Consider the following 27,593-nt stretch of genomic DNA (forward strand, 5'->3'; position numbering starts at 1 on the left):
TAAAGGAATGAAGGGCTTGCACTGGGCTTCCCATTTTTAATTTATTTAAGATCACCTCCTTACAATTTCCAAAGAGAAAATACAAAAGAAACAGACTTGGTTTCGAACACATAAACTGGCTGGAGTTGAAAGCGTTGCTGACGGCACTGTCGTAGGACGTCAGCGCACTCCAGGGCACATCAGTGATCCTGAGGAATAAACGTGGTTTCTCTTTCCTCCCACTGGGATGTTCTCAGCATAAATCACTGCTCCTACAAAGCGAGGACATTCGGTTAGAACCGGCAGGAGACGTTCTGATACCACTGGCTGCTGCCTCAGTCAGACCCCATGGCTCCAATCATGGCCAACTTTCTGTTTCATCTATTTCACAAGCAGAGGCCCCAGCTGAGAGGGAGAAGACCAGAAGGGGCAGACCTGACTGGAGAGTCAGCCGTGACCCAGGAGGTCCAGGTGAGCACCAAGCGCAGCTTGGCCAGCAGCTGCTAACTCCAGTCACTGGTAGGCTCACCTCTTTAAGATTCTTCCCCCTTTGCTGAGTGAGGATATACCTCTCCCACAATGCACTGGGAAGTGAGGGGGAAAAAAGACTAGGAAGAAAGTCCCTAGGGTGGTACACAGGGCCCAGGCTGTGCTTGGCCAGCAATTACCACAGTACAGCCATGCCGCAGAAGCCCCCAGTGGGATCTGTTCCTTCATGTGAGAAGGATGACAACATCTAGGCACAGACTCAAGTCCAAATGAAGTTACAAGGCCATTTATTTTAGAGCAGCGTGTACAAGGCTGCAGAAAATGTCATATTTTCCACAGTACCTCCCAGCCATTAAACATCTACTACACATAATCACCTCTGATCCATCATCCAGGACAACTCAGCTTGGAACAATAGAAACACTCACAACAATGGAAAGACCCAGCGCTCTGCCTGTCCCTTGCTGTCTACCCTCAGCCAAGCTCTGCTGCTAGGACGGTGAAGAAGCAGGGAGAGTGGAGCAGCCTGTTACCAGGTCGGTCCGACACTCAGCTCTTCCTGAACTAACACTGACAGAAGCACTGGCTGCTCTGAGAATCCAGGTCCAACACCCACTTGGTGGCTCGCAACCATCTGTGACTCCAGTCCCGGGGATCTGGTGCCCCTTTTCTGGCTTCCATGGGTACCAGCATGCACATGGTACACAGAAATACATGCAAACTAAACACCTATACTCATATGGGGAGAGGACTATCAGGTCTGTACGTACTTTGACATATTTCCCGTGTAGAAGATACGGGGTCTGAAAGTCGTGCTGACAGTTGGAGTAGGCCATCCCCAGTCCCACGCCAGAGCCGAAGGCTAATGGCCACATTCTTCCTATTGAGCATGGAGAGAGATCCCAACATGGAGTTGTTAAAATAAACCTTCCACCCAGCATGTGTGCTTTAGCATTCACAAACCCTGAGTAGGCATCACACTGCTGACTGGCATGACAGGCCACCATACAGCCCAGTAACCCAGCATGCTTACCAGTGCCTAGGCTGCTAAGCTTGATGCAAATAGCCCAGTCTGCCACCATCTGTGCACCTGAACTAGTTTCTTAACCTTGACAGAAGGAACATGCCAGTACGGTGTTTGAACTGTTTATTAATTTCACCAACATTCACAAACTTTGGCTCTATCCAGTAAACCATGGAATTTACTTACACATGTCTACAATTCTCTAGTTCCAATCCTTGTCAGTTCTCCATGGAAAAGAGGTCAAGGTGACCTGTTTTGCTTCTAGTCAATATTCCAACTTAAGTTTTCCCGAGGAGGAGACTAAGGAAGGAGCAGGGGCACTTCTGGCTCACTTGTGTTTATTACCAGCAAGCCATATCTCTGGGTCACTTTAGAAATATGTGGGCATGCAGACTGGCCAGCACAAAATGCAGGCTTTTGAAAGGATGTCATGTTTAAGACACCAGGCAACCCTGACTCACTGCCCCCCGGGGAACACTGGAGATGTCCAACCCATGCAGACTGAGTGTACAGTCTGTGAGCTCATTTTACAATGGACCAGTTGGCAGCGTTTTATGCAGACACTGTAGTGAGAAGCTGGTGAAAGTCACTTACTTTTAAAGAAGGTGAGAGAGAAAACAACTCCTAGTCCAAAACCAGTCCCTGCAAAAATGGAAAAGAGTGTTACACAGCAGTAATCCAGCAACCCCAAAAAAGGGAGAATTAATATCGCTCCAAAGGAACAGAAGACAACAGGCTCCTTTTTTATAACTTGGAAGTCTGCTTTCTCATTGCTAACCCTTCTCGTTGACAGGGACACTGCAGATGCCTTGGTCGATGAAAAGCTTTATTCCCTAGCATTAGGCCTGGAGTGTTGCAAGGTGGAAGTGAAGGTGGGGACCCCAAGAGACTGTTGTAGAGTCTTCTGCACTGGCCAGTGGCCTCCTACTTCACCTCACACAGGGAGTCACTAAAAAGCTCCCCTTGTCACTTTGTTTCTCCAGGTGATACTTAACATTTTAGGAAGAAGGAATATTCCAGAACAATTCCCAAAGGTTGCACTCTCACACAAGTCACAGTGTCCACACAGAGGGAGAAGCGCTTCCCTTTGCCAGAGCTGGGAGTCCCATCTGAGCCCTCATGATAGGCAAAGGCTGTACTATGGAACTACATCCCCAGCCTTGTTAACACCTCACTATGAATCTCAGCTGGAAAAAAAAGTTCTGGCTTTTAGGATAAGTTGACTCAATTCGTCAAACCCTAGCTCTGATGCCAACTTTAAAATTTCTGATTAGCCCACACATAACCTACACCATTATTTATTTTCTTTTAAAAGAGAAAAGGATGCAATACATCCTTGAGTAAATTGAAGCCCAACTTAAATAACAATGGTGGTGTAATCAACTCAGGTACTAACTGTATATTCTTACCAAGTGCATGAAAAAACTTTTACAGCCATTTTCCAAGGACTCGCCCCACATTGTCTATTAACAAACTCCTTACTTTCACACAAGAATGCATATGACTTTACTTCTCCACTACAGCCAAACTGGCTGTTTTCCTTTTCAGACCTATAGACCAACACGTTCAGTCCAGAACCCTGGTACTCTGTTTTGGTTTTGAGACAGAGTCTGGCTATGTAGCTCAGAATGTCCTCCAATTCTCAATCCTCCTCCCTAGCCCTGCTAGGATTACAGACCATACATTGTGCCCAGATTATTCTGAAGTTCTATGTGTCTGCTCCACAGCCCAGCAGAGCCTGAGACCAACCTCTTTATGAGTAAGCCACGTTTAAGTCCTGGTCCTCCCAAATTTGTGCTGCTGCTCAAATCTGGTGGGTTTTTGTTATTGTTTGGTCTTTTGAAGCAGCACTCTGCTAAGCAGCCCAGGCTGGTGCGATACTTTGAAGTCCAACCTGCCCTTAGCCTGAGTGCTAGGATTATAGGTGTGTACCCCTCACCGACCAACTTTGTGCTGCTGGGATTCTAAGTTTCTTCTACTGGGCTAGGGATATGGTTCAGTGGTACCGCACCTACCTCCCGTGCATACGGTCCCACGTTCAGTTTCCAGGATATCACATACACACACAGAGACAGACTTATACACAGGGGAGAGAGAAGAAGGAGTGGGGAGGGAGAAGCAGAATTCTCTAGGTAGTACAACACAAAACCTTGGAGTACTCTTCAAGCTCTTTTCTGTTCTGAAGAAGAAAACCTCACCATGAGCAAGCAAGGTATGTAGTTTTGATCCAGGAACTCTGTCACCCATGCACAATCTAGCTGGTGTTAGATTTAGTACAGTACACATGTTATTCACACCAACAGTTTCTTTTTATTCCTTTACTTATCCTTTTGGTGTGTATGCACTCATTCATGTGCGAAGGCCAGAACAACCTCGGGTATTGCTCAAGAAATATCAGCCTTTTGAGTTTTATTGTTTGGTTGGTTGGTTTTGTTTTTTTGAGAAAAGGTTTCTCTGTGTAGGCCTGGTTGCCCTGGAACTTGCTCTGTAGACCATGTTGGCCTTGAACTCGGAGACCTGCCTGCCTCTGCCTCCCAAGTGCTGGGATTAAAGGCATATGTCATCACTGCTGCCTGGCTCAGCCTTTTGTTTTTTAAGAGACAGGTTCTCACTGGCCAGAGAGCCAGAGGGATCCACCTGACCCCACCTCCCCCATGTTGGATTACAAGCACACCTCCAAAGCTGGGCTTTTGGTTCTTTTCAGTGTGGGTCTAAAGACTGAAGTCAAATCCTCATGGCTGAATGGAAGGCACTGTACCAAATGAATCACCTCCTCGGTCCCCAGGATGATAATTAATACTTTCTTTTGTTTGGGGAGCGGGGGGTTGTAGATACAGGGTCTCACTATGTAGTCCTGACTAGCCTGGAATCACCATGTAGACAAGGCTGGCCTTGAACTCACAGAGATCCACCTGCCTTTGCTTCCTCTCCTGTGATTAAAGACGTGCGCCACTTCGAGCAGTGGTGGTGTACACATTTAATCCCAGCACTCAGGAAAGAGCAGCAGGTGGGTCTGAGTTTGAAGCCAGCCTGGTCTACCGAGTGAGTTCTAGAATAGCCAGAGCTATACAAAGAGACACACTGCGGGGTGGTGGGCATCAGCATGCTCAGCAGGTTTTTGGTCATTATACCACATTACAGTGTCATGCTGTTTCTTTCATAGACAGTCAAGTACCAAACATGCGGCAACAACAGATTACTTGTGTTATGGTGGCACCACAGATTTCCATGGGGTTAAACTGGAACCAGTGGAAGAAGAAGAGACCAGAGAAAGGCAAGTACAGGAGGACAAGGCAGGAGAATTCCCAGGGACAGGCCTAGTAGTTGCTGTAAGATTCAACCAGCTCTTACAAAGCTAAACAGGACCCCACACCAAGAGGCTGTTCACAGCCCACTCTCTGCCACCAGCAAACCCAGGGAGAAAAAGGCAAAGCAAAGCACCCTGAGTCTCTCTAAAGAGGACACCTCCAGCAGGTTATGGAGGTACTCCAGAAGTGTCATTGTCATCACAGGCAGGACAGTTCCCTGCGCTTTACTGCAGCTGACCTTCCAGTGGATTGTGAGCTGGAGCTGGAAGGTGCTATGAATGATTCTGTCCTTAGGAACAGGTCCAGGCCTAGGACAGTGTGTGTGTGTGTGTGTGTGTGTGTGTGTGTGTGTGTGTGTGTGTGTGTACTGCCAAATTTTAGCCAAAAAAAAATTTTTTTTAATGTTAAAAAGAAAATTATCCGGCAATGGTAGCACACACCTTTAATCCTAGCACTTGGGAGGCAAAGGCAGGCAGATCTCTGAGTTTGAGGCCAGCCTGGTCTACAGAGCAAGATCCAGGACAACCAGAACCACACAGAGAAATTGTCTTTAAAAAAAAAACATTAAAAATAGAGGAGATTGCATAATATGAAAGGAAATACTTCTACTACACTTGCCACAGCGTTAGAGCCACCAGAGCATGCAGCTCAGTAATGTGCTCCTGAGGTTTGCAGCCTGGGAGCATATTCACCAGGACCTTCCTCGGTGTACAGACTTACCGTGTTTATGCCTAAGTACAACACATGATCAAACAATGAAACCACCTAAGGATGCATCTCTAAGAATACAGCCGCACAGTTGACACACTGGATACACAGCTGGCCTCTATGCCATGTGAATTTTAACTAAAATCAGCTATGGCACCAGCCAATAGACCCTATACTATGAACTATTTTGGTGCCAACTTTAAATGCAGTATCTGAAAATCAGTAATGCCATCCCAATTTCCATTTTAAAAAAATCATGGGAAGGTAGTTTGCCAAGGTTGGTCTGGTAAGTAGCCAACAGAGGCTGGCATAATGAAAAGGAAAGGGAATTAACACTGAATGTTACTCATGAGTACCCAGAACCTCCTTCCAAGAAAAGTTTTTTCATTTTATTTTATGGTATGAGTATTTTGCCTACAGGTATGTCTGTGCACCATGTGCATAGCTATTGTCCATGGTGCCAGAAGACGGTGTTGGATCTTCTGGAACTGGAGTTCCAGATGGCTGTGCGAATTCCTTGTGGGTACAAGGAATGGAATCTGAACACACGCCACCGGCCCCCCAAGAACAGCCAGTGTTAAGCACCGAGCCATTTCTCCAGCTCTGTTTTCAGTCGTGCTAGTACAAATCCCAACAATGGGAAAGGGAGGCAAAAGGATCAGAACTCAAGGCCATTCTTAGCTATATAGCAAGCTCAAGACAAGTCTCAACCACATGAAACCCTTCCTCAAAACTAACACTACCGGTTAGGTGGTGGTGGCCACATAACTTTAATCCCAACACTTGGGAGGCAGAGGCAGATGAATCTCAAAACAACAAACAAACAAACTAAAACTACCTTCTATGATGGTATACCCTTGTTTTCAAGATGTAGAAAATAACTGCCCAGAACCTATTGCTTATAATAGTCAAGCGTGCCCAATTCTGCCAGTATTAGTTTGCCACTGTCCCCAGTAATCCAGACACAGGTTTCTCCTCTATTTTCAGCCCACCGATACTACCTTCCAAAGGAAATTGGAGTGTCAGATTTCTAGAAGCAGTGAAGTAAGATATAGTTCAAACATGAGCCATGCTCTCCATGCACCAGCCCAGGGTGCTAGGCAACCAGGCTAGTAACAAGCCCACACAAAGCCACTGGGCTTGCTCAGATTCCTTCCCAGAACCCTCCTACCACACGCGTCACCCAACAGTCTACCTGGCAGGACCGCTCCAGAACTTCAGAGAAAGGAAGCCACTGCCATGCTACACCAAGCCCAGGAATCTGCTATTGCTTGCTTGATTAAAACGGCGGAAGGTCCGGTTTCAAGGCAACTTGCCTCACCCTTGCAGCTGGAGGGTAAGATGGCAGATGGGTACTGAGAATGAGGTAAAGGGTTTGGACTGGCTCACAGAGGCAGGCCAGTGAAAGCAGGCTGGCCTACAATTGGGGATTTTGTGCATCTCCATCTGGAGGCAAGTTTTTGGCAAGGGAATCAAAAGCCCAGAGGAAACCATTTTGGCATTTTTCTGGTCTCTTTAACTCCATGCCTGTCTCTTCCATTTTCCCAGAGGAAGAAAAGCTCTCTGCTGCCCAACGCTTCCTAGCAGCAGAGCACAAGTTAGGCTCACTGCTACCAGTACCACTCAATCAAAAGATGAGACATGCCCACCCCAACCAAGAGCCTCCATCTCAATAATCCAGACATGAGACCAGCCAGCTGGCTCCTGCCAATTACACTTATCTCAATGTTTAACCAAGCTCAAAAATCCCAGGCAGACAAGCCAAACCCAGTTCTCAAGGAACCTTCTCTGTGGTCTTAATTAGATGGGGCTGCTACATTGTTAATTCCTAACAGTGACTCCCCCACCATTTCTGTATTTTTAAGATAGACACTAACAAGACTACTCCGTACATGAAAAGGGATCTTGTGTCTTTTTTACATGTAACCTGGAACCTGCAGTCAGATGACAACAGTGGAATGCTGACAGCTCTGTGGAGGAGTCAAGCCCTCGCTCGCTCTCTTTGAAAAGGCAGCATGCTGCTTCAAAGCCGGTCCCACCTGGCCCGGACGCTCTGCAGCTGCTTCCACTCAAGACTGGCACCTCTAGGCCAGGTTTAAGCTTTAGAACAATACAACAGGAAAGGTTTGCCTTACAACAAAAACAAACCAACACGGAAAGCGAAGAGCCTTCTCTGCCGTTGGCCACTTTTTCTTGTTGTTGCATGACAAGCTCTTCTGGAAGAAAAAGCCAAAGGGAAAAGTACAAAGCATTTTTCACCTCCCCTGGAAGCAAATATTTAACTATGAATGCAGTTTATATAACTTGGCTTCCCTGGCTCGGGCACTCTCAAAAGCCCATGCTGTCTGAAATGACAAAGAACCCTCAGGTACAGAGCAGCTTATCAGCACACATCTCCACATGGCAGAGGGATGGGACGGGGACACACACACACACACACACACACACACACACACCACACCACACCACACCACACCACACCACACCACACAACAGAGGAGCCTTATGGAATCGACATTAGGCCCAGAGCCCAAGTTCTCTGCAGTCATTTCTTAAGGAGAGGAAAAAGAATTGCCACCAATTCTTTCAAAGATATTATTCCAAATCATTCTAACTGTGCAGGCTGAGGTGAGTTTGGTGCCCGAAAGGGTTTCGGTAATGAGCAAAGAAATACTTCTTTGGGGTGGAGCAGTTTCTTAACTGGTCAACTGGGTTTGTTGTTGCTGCTGTTTTGGCTTTTCGAGACAGGATTTCTCTGCATAGCCATGGCTGTCCTAGAACTCTCTCTGTAGACCAGGCTGGCCTTGAACTCAGGGAACCACTTGCCTCTGCCTCCTGAGTGCTGGGATTAAGAGCATGCAAAACCACCACCCAGCTTGATATTAGTTTTTAAATTCCTATTATTACACGTGCAAGCGCGTGCGTGCGTGCGTGCGTGTGTGCGTGCGTGCGTGCGTGCGTGCGTGTGTGTGTGTGTGTGTGTGTGTGTGTGTGTGTTTGTAAGAGTTGGTTCTCCCTTCTAATCCTGTCAGTCCTGGGGAGTGAACTCAAGTGCCTTTACCTACTAAGCAATCACTGGCCTACCTGACATCATTTGCATGTTTGTCTTAACATTCAAGATTTTATTTTTGTTTTATGTATATGGATCTTTTGCCTTAATTTATGTATGTACACCAAGTGTGTGCCTGATCCCCTGGAGCTGGAGTTACAGATGACTGTGACCCACCACCACATGTGGGTGCTGGGAACCAAACCCAGTTCTTTGCAAGAGCAGTAAGTGCTCTTAACCACTGAAGCATCTCTCTAACCCCTGACACTGATTAATAAAAAGAACAGAGAATGCAATTTCCATCAACCACACATGGTACAGATCTTATGCCTACATGCATGTGGAAGCAAAATTTAAAAGTACCAAGTGCATGCTGTAAGCCATCAGTGGATAAACACGGGTGAACCAGTGTTGGAGGTCATTATGAGCATTTCTAGTTAATAGCAACTTCAGTTCAGATGTAGAAGAATCTGCTCCCAGGATACAGATTAAGCACAAAGCTCCACATCATTGCAAATAAGGAAATAACCTGCAGGAAGCCCCAGACAGGCGCCATAATCTGACTGGGAACTATTTTCAGTGCCAGCTTCTGCAACAGAAAAAGCTGGAGTAACACATGGAGGAGCTGTGGAACCCACTCTGCAGAGGCCATAACTGCATCCCACTCTAAGAATGATCAGTCCCAGAGAAAGAACAAAAAGTCACATAAAAAACACTCTAGGACATTTCTTTAAAAAAAAAAAAAAAAAAAAATTCACTCAGCCTAGCAGTGGTGGTGCACACCTTTAATCCCAGCAGTCAGGAAGCAGAGGCAGGTGGATCTCTATTGAGGCTGGCCTGGTCTACAGAGTAAGTTCCAGGAAACTCCAAAGGCTGCACAGAAAAACCCCTAAAGAACAAAACAAAAATAACAAACAAAAATTGCTGGCTGGGGGAGAGCCTAGTTAAAAGCACTGGCTGCTCTTGCAAAGGACCCCTGTTTGATTCCCATCACCCATATGTTAGCTCACAACCATCTGCAACTAGTTCCAGGGGATCTGATGTCTTCTGACCTCCAGAGGCACCAGGCATGCATGTGGTGCATGCTCAGACATACATGTACATAAAATAAAGTGAATAAATCTAATAAACAATTTAAAAATCAGCATAAAGAAACGTCCACTGGGGGGGGGAATAAAGGCTGAAGACCTGTAGCCCCAGCTACTTCTGAGGCTGAACAAGGGAACCCAAGTGTTTAAGGAAAGACCATCCTGGGGGGGATGTATGACAGATTCTTAAATGCCCACTACTAAGACCTCAGTGTATACTTACCATTTTAAACAAGGATTCACTACTCATAAGCTTAGAACCAGCAAAGTTAGCAGGGCTAAAACTTCAAGTCGGAAAGCAACTCCACTTGATTTTGCATAGCTCGTTTCAGTATTAGAAGGAAAAACTCTCATCAACTACACTCAGCTGGTGGTTTACAAGTGTGAAAAGCTACGGGAATTCCTCAGTCTTTACTTCCTCAGCACTGTACACCCAACAATGGCCGATAAAAAAGACAGGGGTTAACACTGGCAGGACTACTCTCCTGACTGTGGCACAGTGGCCCCAGAGCAATCCTCCAACTTTGGGTCAATTACTTTACCAGGCCAGGCCCAGCCTTCTCAGCCCCATCGAGAATAGCACTGCAGTGTCTAGTGCTACCTGGTGAAGGGTTCAGTAAGAAATAGTGAACTATTCATTGTTCAAATAGAACTCAAGGATGTTAAAAGCACAATAGTTAATCCTGACGTAGAGTACAACTCACTGACACAGGATCACTTTGATCATGTGAGCCACAGCTCAAAATCTGTTCTTTTCCTACTCAGAGCAGTATGAATGTTTGAGGTTCAAGGCCAGCAGTCCACTAGGGCTGGCCTTGAACCTCAAACTCAAAAGGATGTGTACCATCACACCAACTCTTTCTTTAACAGAGACTCCCTTCAGCTTTATTGTCCAACTGCATCATTTTGCTTTAAATTGTAATAAAGATTCCCCTAGCATTGTCTTGTTTAATAAAACAGTATTTATGCACTGAAATGGACTGAAACAAACTGACACATTTTCTTGTCAATCATGTTTCTATTGATGCTATTACAGTCAAAAGCATTTGTTACTACAGAACAAACAAGAAAAAAAAAAAAAAAAAAAAAAAAAACACTTAGCCTGTCGGTGGTGATGCACGCCTTTAATCCCAGCACTTGGGAGGCAGAGCCAGGTGGATCTCTGTGAGTTCGAGGCCAGCCTGGGCTACCAAGTGAGTCCCAGGAAAGGTGCAAAGCTACACAGAGAAACTCTGTCTCAAAAAAACAACAAAAAAAAAAAAAAAAAAACAAAAGAAAGAAAAGAAAAGAAAAACACTTGGGACAGACTTCAGTGAGAACCACATTTCCAAGAAACATTCCTGATTTATGAAAGATGCTCTAAGCCCAGCTTATGAGATTAAAAAAAAAATACAGTTCTAAGTCAGCTCTAAATGGTACTACTTAATCCTCTAAGACAAAAAACTGGCTGTCCCAAGTGTCCACAGGTGAATGCCAAGTCCTATGAATTAGCCAAGGAAAGATGCCAGTGCCAGGCCAAAGTCCAAGAGCCGGTGACTGAGACTGTACTGACTGGCTTCTTAGAAGTCACTCTTGCTTTGGGCTCTGTCGGAAGGACCAAGAAGGTGGCTCTTTCATGGGATTTTGCTGGAGCATCTGTAGGAGTTGTTTAGGTGAAAGTCAATCACAGGATTCTAACCAGAGTGGGCAGAGCAGTCAGCAGGAAGACCCAAGGCCGTGTGGAATGCTCTGCTGGAGGAACCCAAGTCTTTTAAAGCAGTGCCTATAGGACACACTTCAACTCAAGCACTGTACAGCAGGACTTCAAGAAGGCATAAAGAAACATGGCTGTAGACATTTTACTGACATGCAACTAGTTAATTCCCATGTGTAAATACTACGTTGGAAAATGAGAAGCATCTCAAAGATTCATCATCAGAGAGAGGCTGGAGAAAATAACACAGAATTATTAAGTTTAGATAAACATATTAAATAAATGTTCTCATCCTGATGGGTGTGCTTTGGCTCTAACAGCAGTGTTGAGCATTGCACCACCTTGCAAGCTTTATTATGACCCATCTCACAGAAGAAACAAACAATTCAGAGGGTTAAGTGACTTACTCAAGCACACACACCTGAAAAAGCACAGGCTGTCTGATTGTACACATCCAGGAGAGCAGATGGGGCTAGATGGAAAGGCCAGACCATACAGGAGCCCGATTTCTGGAGGAAGCAGACACTCCTAAAGAGGCGAAAAGGAGTAACATGACTGAAGTTGCACCCCAGTCATCTGAGAGGTGTGGGAACAACCTGGAGTGCAAGAGATGCTTCGCTGGCATAATTCCACAACCTAACAACTGACAAGTAAGAGTGTGTGTGCATGTGTGTAAAGACAGGGCTGTCCATAGCAGACAGTAACTGCCTTTTAACAGCAAATTCTCTCAGTTTTGACCAGGTTTTCAAAACATCTACAGTGGGCTAGAGAGATGGCTCAGCAGTTAAGAGTTGCTCTTCCAGAGACCTGGGTTAGATTCCCAGCACCTACATGGCAGCTCACAACCTGTAACTCCGTCCCAAAGGATCTAACGCCCTCTTCTGGCCTCTTCAAGCACTGCACAAATGTGGTATACAGACATAACCAGGCAGAACACCCATACATACAAAATTAAAGTTAAGAAAGTTTTTAAATTTACATTGTGTTTAAGAACTGCACAGTAGCAGAATGAAAACCCCTCACTAGATAGGCACTTGCATTCCTGGATTCAATTTCCTCACTTAATCTTTATAATAAACTTCTATGAGTCCCATTTAAGAGAAGAAAAACTGAGGCATGGCAAGGTTAAATACTTGCCTTCAGTCATACATGGGTAGACTGGCAAGTGTTTAACCATTATAATCAATTTAGACTCAGCACAAGAGACTAACCCCTTCCAAAATAGAGTAAATTGGGCATTTCCTTAATTATATCAACTGAATACCTACTGTGTGCTGTTCTAAGCTCTAGGAAAAGACATCTCCACATAAGTGCACTGTCCAGTGTTGAGGTGGGTAATGATCAGAAACTGGAAGCCTAAAGGGCTATGGCAGAAGGAGGTGAAAGTGGGCTCTCAGGAGCTCCCTGCTGCTAAGTTATCCAGCTGGAGGGAGGAGGTGAAGCAAACTGGCCTTTGTGTCATGCTAACCAACAGCTGCAGCCTCATGGCTGCTGCCCATTAAGCAATGGGGAAGTAGTAGAGGGCTCCCAATGGGGATGTGGCCATCAGATGTACACTTTCACAGCTGACTCTGGCAGAATGAGGACAGAGTTAAGAAGCACCATAAAAGACAGAGACAGCAGTTAGGGTGAGGGAGACCAGCTCCCTCTTTTTCCCTCTTCCTCCCCACCCCCAGGGTATACTCGAGCAGGGAGAAATGAGGAATATGTAGCTGAAAGTACAGAGGAGAGACAGTGAGAAACAGGATAGCCTCAGGAGGGCCTGGGTCAAAACCCACCAGCCCCTTTCTGTCTCAACTAAAGGGCTTTTAAAGGAATGTCAAGGAGTGGAGCAAAAGACCTCCCCCTAGCACAGCCAAGTGTAGACTATCCCAACCACTTGGTGACCATGTACGTGGTCAAGCCATCCCTAATGCAGCCCTGCTGTGTAAAGCAAGCTCAGATCTAACTAGGAAGCTTTTGTGGGCTCCCACATTAGGGGAAACAGCAGGAGACAGGATCCAGACTTCAGAGTTCTCTCCACAAAGGCGGATTGGGTTTGTGGTACTGCTCTTGGAACTCAAGGCCTAAGCAGCTGGGTGAAGTTCTTCCCCTGAGCCACACCCTAGGCCCTATGAGCAGTCTGCAGCTTCTTCTGCAACTTATACTTTTCTGTCCGTCCTCAACAGTCCTCCCTCTCCCACCCCAGATTTCCATGCAGACAAAGGTGGAGGCTGCTTTTAAAGGCAGACAATACTAGGTAAAGCCAGGCTTGGGTGGCACTAGGAACTTCTAAGGATCAGGGGTGGCTGTGCCTGGTGCCAGTGTTTAGCTAAAGGATCCAGAGGGAAGGACTCAGCAGAAATCCTGGAAAAAGATTTATGGAGAGAGCAAAGGGACAAACGTTTTCTTAAAATACATTAAAAAAAAAAAAAAAGTGTGTATGTACATTCACATGTATTAGTGATGTGCCTGCCAAGCCTGAAGAGGGTACAAGCCAGAAGAGGGGAACAGATCCCCTGGAGCTATAGTTACAAGTGTTCTGATCTGGGCTCTAGGAAGTGAACTTGGGTCCTCTGGTTTTTGTTGTTTTGGTTTGGGTGTTTTGTTTTTGTTTTGTTTTTCCAGACATAGTTTCTCTGTGTAGCCCTAGCTGTCCTAGAATTCATCCCAGCACTCGGGAGGCAGAGGCAGATGGATTTCTGTGAGTTCAAGGCCAGCCTGGTCTCCAAAGCCAGTTCCAGGAAAGGCGCAAAGCTACACAGAGAAACCCTGTCTCAAAAAACAACAACAAAAAAATTCATTCTGTAGACCCAACTGGCCTCAAACTCAGAGATTCACCTGCAGAAGGGTAGTGGTGGTGCACGCCTTTGATCCCAGCACTCAGGAGGCAGAAGGTGGGCAGATCTCTGTAAATTCAAGGCCAGTCTGGTCTACAAAGTGAGTTCTAAGATAGCCAGAGTTACAGAGAAAAACCCTGTCTCAAAAAAAAAAACAAAAACAAAACAACAAAAGTCCACCTGCCTCTGCCTCTGTCTCCCAAGTACTGTGCATGCACACCACACCCAGCTGAACTTGGGTCCTCTTTAAGAGCAGTACATGCTTTTAAACACTGAGCCATGCCTCCAGTCCCAGGACAAACTTTTTTGGGCATGAATCAACATTTTTTAACTTAAAAGTCACACAGGTGTTTGCAAAGGTGCTGGATGGACCTGCCTCACTTTCAGGACTTCTGTCAGTGGCAACATTTTCTTGCTATTTAAACTGCCACAGACAGGGTACAGTGAGGAAATGACACCGCAGTGATCTCTGCTGCCCTTAACTGCACAGCTCTACAAGCTCCACGCTTGCACTAGGCTCTCCAAGAAAGAGCCCAAGAATACAGTTCTCGTGAACTAAGTGAAGGGGGAAACACTCTAAAGTAGCAGTTAGAAGCAGATATAAAGTCCAAGTCATTCACAGATACCTGGTATCTTCTAGAACAAGCCTTCCTATTGAGTGAAGGATGGAGCTCAGTCATGTGCTTCTGTTTCAGATCTATGAAGGAAGAAGTTTGAGTGGTCTAATTTGTACAAGTTCAGGCAAGAAAAGGAGGAGAAGCAGCAGCATTTTTTTGAACTCAAAAATACTTTGTCAAAGTACTTGGAGAAGAAATCTGTCCATCATCATGTCAGCACACTGCAAAAACAATAGATGAGCTGGGTGGTGGCACATGCTTTTAGTCCCCAGCACTTGGGAGGCAGAGGCAGGTGGATCTTTAAGTTTGAGGCCAGCTTGATCTACAGAGCAAGTTACAGGACAGACAGGGCTACACAGAGAAACCCTGCCTCAGAAAACAACAACAAAAAGATGAGTCTAGGCACTCTGACTTGGGTTAGACAGCAAATACTAAAGCAGGCGCTGGGTTCGGCTTCTTCCAAACTGTCGACTCTGACCCAGTTTTACTACTCTACCGTAAGGAAGAGACTTGGAAAGCTGAACAACTTACACAAATCTCCCTCATGCATCAGCAGTGGCCCACAAGCTTCTAAGACAGCCCCTCACTAGGAGGAGGCTCCTTTAGCCACCAGCACCCACCCCTCTGTACTCAAGTCTACCCCTGAGCACTTGTTCCCTCGGTGCTACCCCAATATTTCCAATTAGCTTTCTGCACTTTTAAAAAATGACAAGCTAAAAAGTAACTACCAAAAGGTAGGGAGAACTCTGAGTTGGAGGCCAGCCTGATCTATACAGCCTGATCTATACCAGGGCAGCCAGAGTTACATAGTGAGACACTCACTGTCTTAGTTAGGGTTTCTACTACTGTAAAAAAACACCATGAGGAGCTGAAGAGATGGCTTAGAGGTTAAGAGCACTGTCTGTTCTTCCAATGGGCCTGAGTTCAATTCCCAGCAACCACATGGTGTCTCACAACCATCTGTAATGAGATCTGGTGCCCTCTTCTGGCCTGCAGCCATGCATGCAGATAGAATGCTATATACATAATAGATAGATAGATAGATAGATATTTAAAGAGAGAGAGAGACCATGACCACAGCAACTCTTATTAGGAAACCATTTAATTGACTCACTTACTGTTTCAGAGTCTATTATCATGGTGGGGAGCACTGCAGCATGCAAGCAGATAGGGTGCTGGCTACATCTTGCTCAGAAGGCAACAGGAAGTGGACTATGACACTGGGCGGTATCTTAAGCATAGGAAACCTCAAACCCAAAGTGACACGCTTCCTCCAGAAAGGCCATACCCACTGCAATAAGACTACAGCTCCTAATGGTGCCACTCCCTATGAGCTTATGGGGTCCAATTACATTCAAACTACCAGAGATACTGATCCATTTTTTTCTTTTTAAAAACGATTATCTATGGGTAGGGCAAAGCAGTAGGCACAAAGACCCAAGTTCTGGTCCCAGCACCAGCGGAAGGAATGTGGTAGCAGTACCTGTCTGTGACTGCAGTTCTCCTGTAGCAAGAAGAAAGGCTTCAGAAGGAAGGAGCACACTCTCCAGCCTCTGGGCCAGCTAGTCTTCTCTGCATACAGGGAACAAGAGACCCTGGGGAAGGTAAGGACCAATGCAGGTTTTCCTCTAGACACATCATGTGACACACAAATGCTACATTCAAGCACACATGTACAATGAGACACAGAGTTTGAAAGCAAGACAAGACAGCCCTACCAGCACGCTTCCACCAGTGCTGTACAGCGTCATTGCCTGCCCCTTACTTATCTTGGTGATACAACTGTACAACTTGTAAAGCTTGGCAATTCTAATGGCTTAAAGGAATAGCTCAATCTTACCACATCTTTCCCGAGATTGCAGATGGAGCTGTCCTTTCCTGTGTTTAGTTACTGGGAGTAAAAATTCTTTTGAAGCATTCTACATAGTTTTTCTTGTGATCAGCGTTCCCCATATGCTGAAACAAGTCCTCTCTCTATCGGCTGTGTGCACTGCTAAGATCCTCCCCCATTCCAAGGCTTCTAAAATCTCCAGGTGTCTTTCAGAACTCAGTTTAAAATGTGAACAAGTCCTGTAGCTTTCCTTTGTGAGTGCTGCTCTTTGTGTCCTGAGAGCCCTCCTCCGCCCTCAGCTCACAGGGACTCCTCTCTACTTTTCCTTCTCAAGGTTTTGCAGCTTCAGCTTTTACAATCAAATCAGGTCCATTCTGTCTCTATGTGGACACAGCTGTTCCTGCAGTTTGTTGAAAAGACTTTCCTCTCCCCACTAAACTATGTGTGTTAAAAATGAACTGGCCACACATTCTTGGCCTATTTTAGACTCTGTACTATTCTGTGTATATTCTTCCTCCAATACCACCCTGCTTTGTACTTAAACAGAGTAATTAAGTCCCCAGCTCTGTTCTTGTTAAAAATTACTCTAACACCTTATAATTCCAGTATATGGGGTCAAGGGCTGAGAAGATCACTCCAAGTTCAAGGCCAGCATGGACTACAATGAGACTGTCAAAAACAAACAAAACAACAAAAACCCCTTTGTGAATTTGAACTGTTTATAATTTTGCAAAGATTTCATATTTTAATTTTGGATTTATTTTGTGTATAAAGTTTTGCCTGCATGCAAGAATGTGTACCATATGCATGCCTAATGCCCAGGGAGGTTAGAAGAAGGGGTTGGGTCCCCTGTAACTGGAGTTATGGATGGCTGTGAGCCACCATGTGGGTGCTGGGAATCAAACCAAAGTCTTCTGTAGGAGTAGCCAGCTGCCCTTAACCACATCTCTCTAGTCCCTCATACAGATTTTAAAGTCAGGAAGTGCAGCTCAGTGATACAACACAGATGCAGCAAGCATGTACCATGGCCTAGGATTTGATCACAGCACCAAAACCCAAACCAACAAGTCAGCCTCTGAACTCCCATACAAGCCTTGAACCTTAGCTCTCTCTAAAACAAACAAAACAAAACCAGTCCTAGCAGGGTGTGGTGGTCCATGCCTGTGATCCCAGCACTTGGGGAGACTGAAGCAGGGAAATGTGAGTTAGAGGTCAACATGGACTCACAGGTGAGCCACAGCTAGAGTAAGGCCCTTTCTCAAAGAAGATATTATCAATCTCCCTGTTTCTAGTAAAAAGAAGAAGAGAGCAGGAGGAGCAGCAGCAGCAGCAGCAACCAGGTAACGTGTCCGTGTAGCAGACATGGCAGCAGCAAGCAAGCGTCCTGTACTGTCAGTGGCTTCTCCCCTCTCTTGGTCTCAGACTAGCTCCAGTGGAGCGATGCCCTAACATTGTACTGGGGGTCAACAGCCACGGTAAAAATATTACCACACCAAACAACTTCTATAAGTAAATATTTAAATTTTTACTTGGACTCAATCCTGAAATACACTTGCCAAAGAAAGCAATTCAGCATATTTACTAATAAACTGTTTCAGGCCACATTTCAGGAAAGCATAAAACCACAGCAGAACACAATTTAAATGTTTTCAAGTCCCATATAGCGCCTAATTACATTATTCTGTAATGCCCGCAGGAAATGCTCCAGCAAGATCGCATGTCCATGAGTTGCGCTGCTGCTGCAAACAGACAAGTCTGCTCACATTGCTTTGAAAACCATGCAGCAGACAAAGCATGACTATTCAACAATTAACATGGACTAATTTGAAACCTGAACTCTACAGAACCAAGAGCCTTTCAAGGATTTAGTTTAGCATGACTGATACTACTCCATGAAGAGCCAGGCATCAGCTTACAAACTTGGGGTACACAAAGGCACTCCCTGGTGAGCCACCAATGCTGTGGTAACCCAAACTCATCAGATGAACTGGTACTTTAAGAAAAAACATGAATCTGCTTTCTTTCTTTTTCCATGACTTCATTCAACGACCTCCTTCAGTAAAATGTTTAGTAAACAGCTTTAAACAATCAATCTAAATAGACTTGATTATTGGCTCTGCTGGCTAAATGAGAAGCAGGTCAGGCTGAATCTAGTGTCCTGCTTTCCTAGCAAGGGAGGGACAAGGCCAAACCCTCTGTTTTCATGAACAAAACAATGGGCAACTTCCACCTCTGACTAAGCTGCAAATGACCCACTCCAGCCATGCTACATGCCACCAACAGCCACATACAGGTTTAGGGCACTGTCTTAGGTCAGCCTGCCATCCATGGACTCCTGCTCCTGAGTTCTGCTGTTCACCTCATCCTCTCAGCCGGATTTTACCTTAACACACTAACCCATATCCCCACTTTCCTTTTGCCCCCCAATTCCCTGCCAATTTATTCTCGTGTGCTTGAGAATGATTTTTCTGAAATCTGAAATTCTACCATGTCCCTCTTAAGGCTCAACAGTTAATGAATTTCCTCAGTGTTAAGCTGAGCTGCCACACAATCTGGCAATTCTACTCCTTAGGTACACACCCAAGAGAAAGGAAAACCTTTGTCTACACAAACCTTGTCATGTAATCATAGCAACATTATTCGGAACAGCCGAAAGTATTTGCAGGATTCTAGGGGACAGCTCTGTGTGTGAAAGCACTTGCTGCTCACTCAAACCTGGGACCCAAGTTCTGCTGGCTGAGACCCAGGTAAAAAGCTGGATATGGTAAGAACTAGCATTCCTTTGACAAGATGGGATACAGAGGCAGGAGAATGGCCCAAAAGCCAGCAGGCCAGCAAGTCTGGCTTCCACAGTGAGGCGGCAGAAGCAAGAGAGATTCTGCTTCAAAACAAGACGAAGGAGAACCAACTCCTGAAAGTTGTCCTGATTTCCATATATGCACTCACTGTTGCCCACAGTCTCACACACAGTACAACAACTTGAGTGAATAAACAACAGATGAACTGCCTCACTACTACATATCATTTGTAACAAAAAATAATGACGAGAGGCGGTGGTGGTGCAAGCCTTTAATCCCAGCACTCTGAAGGCAGAGGCAGGCGGATCTCTGAGTTCCAGGATAGCCTCCAAAGCTACACAGAGAAACCCGGTTTCGAAAAAACCAAAAAATACTAATAATGAAATACTGGCACATATAATATGGATGTAGTGTGACATTAAGCTGGGCTGGAAACATGGCTCAGTGGCTAAGAGTGTGTGCTGCTCTCACACAGTACCCAAGTTCCCAGCACCCACAACGGGCTGCTCTGTCACCTGTAACCCCAGCCCCTCCCCCTCACACAAACACACACACACACTTAAAAATTAAATCATAAAAAGAGCGAGAAAACATTAAATTAAGTGAAATACCACAGACACCAAAGACTACATGTTGTGTTGTGTTTCTGTTTAAAGATAAGAGTCTTACACTGTAGCTCAGGCTGGCCTTGAACCCCAACCAGATTCTGCCACTTGAGTATTGAGATGACCAGCATGAGCCACCATACCCTATGCCACATGTTGTATATTTTCATTTTGCAAAAATGTCTGGAATAGCTGCTGGGGCTGGGGGCTCCAAATGGGAACAATGGTGTCTGGGGTTTCTGTTGCAGGAACAAATGCTCTGAAGTGAGACCGAGAATAAATACTTTAAATAGAATTAATGGGGCTGGAGAGATTGCTCAGAGGTTAAGAGCACTGACTGCTTGCTCTTCCAGAGGTCCTGAGGTCCTGAGTTCAATTCCCAGCAACCACATGGTGGCTCACAACCATCTATAATAAGATCTGGCGCCCTCTTCTGACCTGCAGACATACATGCAGGCAGAACACTGTATACATAATAAATCTTTAAAAAAAAAAAAAAAAAGAATTAATAGTGCCTGAAATACACCTCAACAAAGCAGGTTTTGGTTTTTGGTTTTGGGTGTTTTGTTTTTAAAAACAGGGTTTCCCTGTGTAACAGCACTAGCTATCCTGAAACTCACTGGCTGCCTCTGTTGCCCAAGCACTGGAAATCCAAACTTTTTAATAAGTGTAAAGACTCCCCTCAACTACCTCCTCCCTTCTACCTTTCTTGTCTCAATTCTGATCCCTCCCCCAACATGAGCTCTTTAACACACTTCCCATGCCTCTGTCATTAATAAATAGTAGCTGCAAGTATGGGGTTAGGGAAGCAGACAAAAGGGGCCGAACACACTATGCAGTCAGAGCTCTCAGCCGCTATGGGCACCCAAGTCCTCATAGGAGAACAGTGTGAAGAACACCCTTCCAGAGTACAGGAGCTGAGTGCAGTTAAGAGCTGTCACTGCTGCCACCCCATCATCCTGGGGTGAGACCCAGACTTTTTTTTTTTTCTCTTTTTCCCCAGAGACAGGGCTTCTCTGTCTGCCCTAGAACTCACTCTATAGACCAGGCTGGCCTCAAATTTAGAGATCTGCCTACCTCTGCCTTCTGAGTGCTGGGATTAAAGGCATGCACCACCACTGCCCAGCTTAGATTTTCTCTCCTCTATGGCACAGGACAGCTTCTAAGACCTGGAACACTCCCCCAAATGTACCCTCTAAGTCTACATATTCTCAAGATAGAAATGTCACTCCCTTCTTTCCCAGAACCTCAATGAGTGTGCACCACCCTCCACTCCCAGAGCTTATCACAATACCTAGTATTAAACTATCTGAAGAAGTACACTCTATTTTATTCTAGTGACAGAATCTCATTCTGTAGCCTACTAGGCTGGCCTTGAAGATCTATATACACATGAACATGCACCAACACACATGCGAACAATCCCTATGCAGCCCAGAGTAGTAAATCCAAACTGAGGGCACCAGCTCTGCAGAGACCAGAACGAACAATCAGGCCTCCTCCAATTGGGGCACTCTGCCTTCCATGCCCACTAGCAAAGACTGTGTGCCGTAGCAAAGACTGTGTGCCGTAGCTGAGTGGTGGTGCACCCTTTAATCCCAGCACCGGGGAGGCAGAGCAGGTGGATCTCTGTGATGAGGCTAGCCTGATCTACACAGTAAGTTCCAGGACAACCTGGGCTACACAGAGAAACCCTGTCTCAAAAAACCAAACAGAAACTACCATGTGCCCTTTGCATGCCGTCACACTTGGGTGTGCGCAGGCTGAACCACTCAGCACACGAGGGAAAAGGAAAACCAGAGCATCCCAGAAACTGATAAAACTTAAAAATCAATGCATAAAATTAGCAAAACTATTAATGATGTATTCACATAAAACTAATGGAACATGCCATTCATAAAATGTAATATTCTTCACTCCTTTTTAATTTCCTGCAATAAAGCTCTGGCACTTCTCTTAAAGCAACATCACCCTCAGCTTGTTTGAATACCAAGTGCTCTCTGCTCTCCCTTGACCTCTCCCAAATAGTCCTTACACCACCTTTTATTTTCTTTGTTTGAGATAAGGTCTTGAATTTAGCCTTGGCTAGCTTGGAAATCACTATGTAGACCAGACTGGACTTGAACTTGCAGCAATCCTCCTGCCTTTGCCTCTCAGGCTTTAACACTACTTTAATGCTAAGATCTCTTGACCATAACTTATGCTCCACAAGGAAATTTTTTTTAAAAAGTCCCCCCACCCCCACCCCCGGGGAAGTGGTGGCTCATGCCTTTAATCCCAGCACTCTTGAGACAGAGGCAGACAGATCTCTGAGTTCCAGGCCAACCAGATACCCAAAGAAACCCTGTCTCAAAAAACAAACAGAACAAAACAAAACAAACAAAAACTCCCCCAAGAGTTTAAAGACACATGATCAAGTATGTGAACCAGCAAAAATTCACATAAAATAGTTGACTTCTTAATTTAAATGTTAATTGATTCAGTTAATAAATATACTCTGAATTTCAGATATGGGCAGAGAACATGGGCTTCAAAATTCTCAGCAATACATGCCATTCACTTAACAACTGCTATGTCACTCACCAAAAATCAAGTTTAGAAACAAACTGCAAACTTCAGATAGCAATACCCACTCCTAGGGAAAATTACTTTGACCTCAGCAAACAAGACACTAAAGAACTTCCTAAGTACCAATAGGGTTGTCAGCACAAACAACGTCATATTTATGGATGAACACAACAAAGAGGAGGGTAAAATGTGAGGCAGGAGTGTAGTCTGCCAGAGAGCATGTTTAACATGCTCTGGGGCCTGAGTTCGATCCCCAGCAGTACAAATGGGGGCATGGGGGGTACAGGAGACAAAAGGAAAAAAATAACAGTTATTGAGGAAATGTGAAAAATGGATGTAATGAGCAAGGGACTGCCCCTTGGTACCTTCTGTCCAAAGTCAGGGAGCCATGTCAGATAATCTATAAATTACCTATTCTTCAACACTAACTGCAACAAGATAAATAGGTAGTTTAAACTAGAATTAACAGGGGAAACAGAACTGTTTCTCTTGGGGGCTAGAGAAACAGATCAGTGGTTAAGAATGCTTGCTGTTCTTGCAAAGGACCTGGATTTGGTTCCCAGCACCCAAGTAGGTGGCTCACAAGTGCTTCAAACTCCAGCTCCAGTGGGTCCAACACTGTATTCTGTCTTCTGTGGATAGACACACTCACTAGTCCATAAAGGTAGACACACACACACACACAAACACAAAAATAAATCTTTTTTAAAAGGGGTGGAGTGTGGTGGGGCTGTAGTTAGTGCTACATTAGTTTAGTCTGTACATCCAAGTGCAGTACCCAAGATAGTCAGAAGAGGGCATCAGATCCCTTAGAGCAGGAATTAAGAGGTGGTTGTAAGCTGTGATTGAGGTGTTGGGAACCAACTCAGGTCCTCTGAAACCTTGTATCCAAAACCCAACAAAACTCTACTCATATTGTCAAGGTCTAGAGGATGTGGTAGTGCTGAGGAGCTGGGGTAGGATTAGGAGAATCAGAAAGATCAGGAATTCAAGGCCCCATTACATTTCCAGTTTGAGGACAGTCTCAAAAAAACTATTTAACTTAAAATTAAAAACAAAATACTACCAAAATGCAAACAATGGTCTCTCACTGGAGGGCTCTGCAACTCTCTAGTCAATTCAGAGACTCTCCATCAGAAACTACTTCACTCTTGGTGCCTCTCATCTGCTCTCGACATTGTCTGGCCTCACTTCATTATTCCACTTCTGTCCATCCCACCTCCAGCAGCACCAAACTCACCTCAGCTGCCACCACCTCAGACACCCCGCAGCATCAACACTCACATACCAACATGTCCTGCTTAAGTACCTGCAGTCAGTGCTAAGGGTTTACAGCTTTCTCCTGCAGGTTTCTGTGGAGGTGGGTACTTGGTTTTGGGTCAGGGTCTACCTATACAGCCCAGGCTGACCTCAACTGAGATGAGATCCATCTTCCTCTGCCTCTTGTGCTGGGACCAAAATAGTGTGCCATCATGCCCACTTCCTCCAGTTTCCTTTATCTTTGGTTTTGTTTGGTTTGGTTTGGTTGGTTTTTCAAGACAGAGTTTCTCTGTTTAACAGCCCAGGCTGGCCTAGAACTCACTGTGATCTGCCTGCCTCTGTCTCCAGAGTGCTGGGGTTAAAGGGGGGGCAGCCAAGTTTTCTTATCCTTTTAGGTTGATCTCCATTTGGGATTGAGGAATAGATTTTAACAAAAGCAAAGGAAAAAAAAAAAACTAGTGAGGATGAAGAATAAAGTGAGTGACTAACCCCATCTCTGCAGACAAAGCGAATTCTAAACTCCCTATTGTACTGTTTAGGGACTATGCTGGTATATAAATCTCAAATTACAAACCACTGAAAATAATTGTTCATTTTTTTTTTTGCTTTTGTTTGGTTGGTTGGTTTTTTCCCTTGAGACAGGCTTCTTTGGATAGTACTGGAAAAATAATATTTCGGGTTAGAGAGAGGCCTAAGTGGTTAAGAGCACTTGCTGCTCTTGCAGAAGACCCAGGTTCAATTCTCAAATCTCACAACTGTCTGTAACTCCAGCTCTAGCAGATCTACCACCCTCTTCTGACCTCTTCCAGCAGCAGACATGTACATGATGCACAGACATGCATTCAGGCAAATCACTCATGTACAGTAAGTAATAACATTTTTGGCCACTTCCAGAATAACTCATTTCTAATAATAACCCAGCCCATTTAATCCTCCAAAGCCCTCTAAGATAGTAATAGTTACTAACAATTTAAAACAAGGAAATAAGAACAGGGTCATTAGCTAACTTGCCCCTTGTGGCAAAACTGGTTGGGGCTAAATCTGGGAGTAAAAAAGTAACTGTGATGAAAATCTTCCATGTATTGATTATTCATCCTGAATACTTTTTTGAGACAGGGTTTCTCCATGTAGTTTTGGTGCCTGTCCTGGATCTCGCTCTGTAGACCTGGATGGTCTTGAACTCACAGAGATACACCTGCCTCTGCCTCCCAAGTGCTGAGATTAATGGCATGCTTTAATGTGTTGACCAGGTTAGCTCATCCTGAATAATTTCTACACTACACTCTTCTGGGGTTCAGGGAACAACAGTGAGAAAAACAGAAATTCTTAAGCTTAGAATTTCACTAGGCTTAAGATTTTATTCTTTCCTGATATCTTCATCTAACATCTAAGGATATGATCCTAAATTCTCTTAAATAGATTTCCATGCAGTAAGTATACAATGTGAACTTATGTGTGATGACACACACCTTTACTCCCAGCATTCATGAGGCAGAAACAGGCAGATTCGTTAGTTTGAGGCCAGCTAGGGCTATACATCGAGAGCCTGTCTCAAAGAAAAAACAATTTAATTTGCAACAATAAATGTTAGTATAGAAGAGAGAGTCTGGGGGGACTAGGGAGATAGATAGCTCAGTAGGTAAAGCCCTTGCCTTAAAAGCATGAGGACTTGAGCTCGAATCCTCAGCACCCAAGCAAAAATCCTCCTTCTGAGGAGGGAGAGTCAGGCAATTTAAAAAGCTCAATTGGCAGCCAGCTTTGGCAAATTGTTGAGGTCCAATTTCTGAGATCCCCTTTCAAAACAGAAGGTGGAACCAGATGTGGTGGTTCACACCTTTTAATCCCAGCACTCCGGAGACAGTAGCAGAGAGGGTCTCATGAGTTTAAGGCTAACCTGGTCAACACAGCTTTCCAGGCCAGCCAGGGTTACATACTGAGATCCTGTCTCAATAAATAAATAAAGGTAAAGCGCTATTGAGGAAGACACCCAACATCGACCTCTGCCTTACATACATATCAATACCTGCAAGACACAGGCGACATGTACACGCGCGCACAATCACAAGAGAAAGATGCAGAGGAGGAGGATCAGCAGCTATCCCGACACCCGGAGCCAGAAATCCTGGGGGAAATTCTAAACTTATGCCACAAATCAGCAATGAGATTCCAGGCAAATCCCTTCACTGGACTCACAACGTGGAAAAACACTCACGCCTAGTTTTAAGCAGCACACCTAACATCGTACCACGCTAAGTGGGATTCCTCGGTGTTCCTTCCCCAACCCCATGACCTCATAAAGTGTTTCGTCACAGAACGCGTGTGGAAAAGACAACCTGGAGTAACAAGGAGGCCAGCAGTGACCACGATCTTACTGTCTGGGGCATCACCACCGTCTCTAATTTCAGACCCGAGATAGTCAGATTCAGATAAATGAGGTCCCCGCATGACAGCAATTCCCACCGCGGCCCCGCGGAGGCCACAGAACGCCCCTATGACCTTCTTCCGAAGGCAGCTTTCTCCCAGCTGGGGAGCAGGTGGGCTCTGGCAGGGGACATGTGGCATGGAGTGGCAGAGCTCCACGGCGCGTCCCGCACTCTTCCCCACTCCCGGAGCGCCGCTTCGCCCCCGAGCCTGCACCTCCTTCTACCCCAGAGCTCGCCCGCGCCCTTCCTTCCGCCAGCCGTCCCCGCCGCCCGGGTTGACAGTCACCTGTCGGCGCCCCGCAGCTCAGAGAGCTCCGCCGGGCGGCAGCAGGCCGCGGCCTGACCCCTGCGGCTTTCCGTCCGCGCGCGGGCCGCTCGGCTCCGGACAGGGCCTAAGAGAGAGAGAGAGAGAGAGAGGCGCTCACCTAGCTTCACCACCGCGTCGGCCATGCACCGGTCCCACTTTCTGCCGAGGTCGGACTCCGACATGTTCCCCTCCGGTAACTCCAGAGCTCCTCACGGCCGGCCCCCGCGCTCCGACTGATTGACTACTCTCGCGAGAGCCGGCCGCCGCCGTAGGTTTCCGGCAGGAGCCGGCGCTCCAGATATCGCGAGGTCTCGTGTGTCTTCCGTCTCTTCCGGTTTTCTACGCTCTGTCGTCAAGGTGACAGGTTGCCTGGAAGCCGGAGGTGACTCTGACCTTGGAGCGACACCGAAAGGTGGCAAGACTGACAGCTTCCTGATTAACATCCAGAGGCCAGAAGGACGTTCCTCCTGTGTTTCATATTTGTATATAATATATTTTGGTCATTTCCATCTCCATTGCCTTCTCTCATCCCCCTTCCCATACCCCCTGAACCCTTTCTTAACAAGTCCCCCTTCCCAACCCACCCCCTTTTTAAAATGGGACCCACTCAGGGTTTTTTGTTGTTTTCGAAACAGGGTTTCTCTGTTTTTCTGACTGTGCTGGGACTCGCTTTGTAGACCAGGCTGGCCTCGAACTCACGTAGATCCGCTTGTCTTTGCCTTCCAAGTGCTGTAATAAAGCTGTGCATCATCACCACGAACTGGCCAGCACCTACTGAGTTTAATTAGGGTAGCTTGCATGGCCATGGTGGGGCATTATTTATTGGAACATGAACAATTTACAAATGAATTTTTTAATAGATTTTTGTTTTGTTTTGTTTTTTCGAGACATGGTTTCTCGAAAAAAACCACCGCCCGGCATTTAATAAGTTTTTTAAAAAACACTGTGGAGCCTCAACCCAAATGTCCCCGCCTCCCTACCTTGTTTCCTTCTCTATTCATAACTGCATGATGCCACCCTTCCCTAA

The 27,593-nt window shown here is 45.6% G+C and overlaps 1 protein-coding gene across 1 annotated transcript; it reads right to left on the reverse strand.

Moving 5' to 3' along the window:
* Micos10 (mitochondrial contact site and cristae organizing system subunit 10) lies at positions 1-26,855 on the reverse strand. The gene is made up of 4 exons (XM_036179516.1): positions 26,685-26,855; positions 2,087-2,134; positions 1,239-1,348; positions 1-251 (listed from the first exon to the last, which is right to left on the reverse strand). Exons 1-4 carry the CDS (start codon positions 26,746-26,748, stop codon positions 243-245), a joined length of 231 nt encoding a protein of 76 aa, XP_036035409.1. The 5' UTR covers positions 26,749-26,855; the 3' UTR covers positions 1-242.
* Positions 26,856-27,593: the final 738 nt, after the last annotated feature.

This window comes from Onychomys torridus, chromosome 2 (assembly GCF_903995425.1).
Source record: "Onychomys torridus chromosome 2, mOncTor1.1, whole genome shotgun sequence".
NCBI classification, from domain to species: Eukaryota; Metazoa; Chordata; class Mammalia; order Rodentia; family Cricetidae; genus Onychomys; species Onychomys torridus.